The sequence below is a fragment of the Cynoglossus semilaevis genome, chromosome 10 (genome assembly GCF_000523025.1).
Source record: "Cynoglossus semilaevis isolate Cse_v1.0 chromosome 10, Cse_v1.0, whole genome shotgun sequence".
In the NCBI taxonomy this organism is placed as follows: Eukaryota; Metazoa; Chordata; class Actinopteri; order Pleuronectiformes; family Cynoglossidae; genus Cynoglossus; species Cynoglossus semilaevis.
In genome coordinates, this window is record NC_024316.1 from 19,389,658 (window position 1) to 19,392,887 (window position 3,230).

The 3,230-nt window shown below is 52.8% G+C and overlaps 1 protein-coding gene across 1 annotated transcript in view; it reads right to left on the minus strand.

Annotated features, from left to right (window-relative positions):
• Positions 1-3,230, minus strand: part of LOC103385464 (metabotropic glutamate receptor 7-like) — a 25,837-nt gene that overhangs the window by 1,722 nt on the left and 20,885 nt on the right. The window contains exons 8-9 of the mRNA XM_008319365.3: positions 1,772-2,707; positions 347-599 (exon numbers count right to left, since the gene is read on the minus strand). Of these exons, the coding sequence (XP_008317587.1) occupies positions 347-599; positions 1,772-2,707 (1,189 nt within the window). The remainder of the gene's footprint in view (positions 1-346; positions 600-1,771; positions 2,708-3,230) is intronic.

Here is a 3,230-nt window from a genome sequence, read left to right on the forward strand (position 1 = left end):
GAACAACAGACAGATGGACAACAGACAGACGAACAATAGACAGAAGAACGACAGACTGAAGAACAACAGACAGGCGACCTGCGTCAGTCTGCACCTCTTCTTCTTCCCCCTCACGTCGGGGCTACAGTCTGATTGTGTGTCATGTGATGTCACCACGCCGACCAATGTGTTGTCTAGTTGCTCTGAAACAGTCTGTGTGTGGACCGTCTTGTGATTGGTCGAGATCAGAGTGGTTTCAGAGCGGAGAGAAGTCAGGAAGTACAAATCTCTGTTTCTTTAAAAATGACTTTGGAGGATGTTTGTGGATGTTTGTGGTTAGGGGGCGCTGTCCCTCCGTGGTACTCACTCATGGGGTCAGCAGCAGGGTTTTCACACAGCTCCGTCTTGGCCTCTCCGTTGGGCCTCTCACTGGGTTTCTGGGACAGACGCGAGGACATGGTGGCTGCCGTGACCACGGCCTTGAAGCTCCGCTTCCTCTTCTGCACGTTCTGCTCAGGGTGGAAGAGGATGACGTAGACTTTGGGCATGTAGAGCATGCCCAGGGCTACTGAGGCACTGAGGTTCATGGAGATGGTCAGGGTGGTCGTCTGAATGTACAGCTGAAAAACACAAGAGTGGAACCAATCAGCTTCAAGTGTGGAAAACACAGTAAAGACATCAGATTTGATGAGCTCACATCTGTGGCCAATCACAGCACAGTGTTGACTACAGTAACAGGAAATACCCTAATAATAACTGACCAAAAAAACAACTGTGGTTGGAGATGATCCCAGCTATGACCAGCAGGGGGCCTCAACCTTACTGATGGAGCTTCGTTTAATTATCACGTTAAAAATGTAGGTCCTCAGAGTCCATCTGTTGGACAGAGTCAGTCACCTGACCATGTGACATCATCATCCCAGACCAACTGTCCTCAGAGACACAGACCAACTGTCCTCACCAACTGTCCTCAGAGACACAGACCAACTGTCCTCAGAGACAGGGTTGTCCCTGTTGGAGTTCAGATTCTTGGTTCTCCTCGTCCTCCTGAACGTCGTTCTTGTAACAGAACATTCATAATTGACGTCTGATGTTTTAACATCAATAAATACATGAAGGTATTTCACAACTGCTTAGTAACCTTAGAGACTGGATCATTATTTATGAATCAAACGTTGGCTTTTCATTTTTCACATCTGACTGAGGAGGAAAACACGCAGCCTCAGATGACCTGACCACACCCAGTCAGCTGACCTGACCACACCCAGTCAGCTGACCTGACCACACCCAGTCAGCTGACCTGACCACACCCAGTCAGCTGACCTGACCACACCCAGTCAGCTGACCTGACCACACCCAGTCAGCTGACCAATCCATCTGACTGTTGTGTCAGTCAGACTGTCACAGGCCGGGCCGCTGACCTGAGGTTGAAGCCCCCACAGATGGACCTATGAAATCCTTCCCTGCTCTGCCGCCACATCAGACCCAAACCCTGTGAATGTGTCAGTGTTCTGTCGGTGCTGCTAACTACGAGCTACGACTAGTGCAGAAGGTCAAAGGTCACATTCTCAATCAAGTCCAGGAGCGGCCCATGTCAAAGTGGCGTGGAGCGTCGGGACACTGGGTGTAAAACAGCCACGGTGTGGAAGATTACCCTCAGGGTGACCTTTGATCCTGACATGAGGGGGCAGTAATGGATGGGGACATCTGGAGTGAGACAAGTACGCACGTGTTTGAAACGATAAAAGACTGACTCGGGGCGGGGGGGGGGGCTGTGTGGGGGGTGACCCACCTTCTCGGCCGACTGTGCGGTGCCAAAGAAGATGGGGATGAAGGCCAGCCAGACTATACAGGTGGTGTACATGGTGAAGCCGATGGGCTTGGCTTCGTTGAAGTCTTCTGGAACGTCTCTGGTCTTGATGGCGTAGATGGTGCAGGTGACCATCAGCAGGATGCTGTAGCCCAGCGAGCAAATGATCTGCAGGTCCGTGATGTCACACTTCAGCACGCCACGGGCCAGCACGGGGTTAACGGTCTTCTGCTCGTCGTAGTCCACGATGGTGTTGGGCGGGTCCACGGCGAACCACACCAGGACGCCCAGCAGCTGCACACAGATCAGACTGGAAGTGATGGCGATCTGAGAGGTGGGGCTGATGAAGCGGGGCGCCGTCACCATCTGCTTTCCTTGCTCAAAGATGCGGTAGATGCGGTTGGTCTTGGTGAGCAGCGCGGCGTAGCTGATGCACATCCCCAAGCCCAGGAAGATCCTCCGGAAGGCGCACACTGCCACGTCAGGCTTGGCGATCATGAGGAAGGTGATGATGTAACACAGGAAGATGCCCGTCAGCAGCACGTAGCTCAGCTCCCGTCCCGACGCCCGCACGATGGGCGTGTCGTTGTGGTGCACAAAGGTGGCTATGACGAAGATGGTGGCGACGATGCCCAGCATGGCCAGGAAGACGGGGATGATCGCCCAGGGGGAGTGCCACTCCAGCTTGACCACGGGGATGGACTGACACGACGTCCTGTTGGAGCTGGGACGCATGTTGTAGGCGCACAGTCGGCAGGAAGTCTCGTCGTACTGGTACTGGTATCCGTCACACAGCTCGCAGTGCCAGCAGCACGGCGTCCCCTTCACCCTCTTCTTCCTCTCTCCGGTTTTACAAGGCAGACTGCACATGGAGGGGGGGGCGTCCTGCTGCCCATCTGGCCACTGAAGCTCATCCATCTGAGGGGGGGGGGAGAGAGAGAGAGGGAGAGAGAGAGAGGGAGAGAGAGGGAGAGAGAGAGAGAGGGAGAGAGAGAGAGAGGGGAGATGACAAACAGTAAATTATATCAACATAGATAAAAAGACCTCACTGAGACAGCACTGATGTCTCCTCTGTCCTCAGGTCAAAGGTCAACTCTCTATGGTCTTACTGGCCCGGTCAGTGGGGGTCAGTGGGGGTCAGTGGGGGTCAGTGGGGGTAGAACCGACTGAGATTTCCTTCTAGTTGGGGCTGCTAATTGGATAAATGGGGTAAAAAGAGTCTGGATTACCCAGAATCCTTCACTGGGAGTTAAAAATACTTCCTATGTTAAATAATACGTGTTCAGGTGAAGTACAGTCCCAGAGACACGTAGTATCAGTAAAACATCTAACTTCAAATATCTTGGAGGGACTACAGTTTTGAGATTTAAGTGAACTTGGAACTTGGATCACCATGAAGTTCTCAGTGGAGATCACCATGAAGTTCTCAGTGGAGATCACC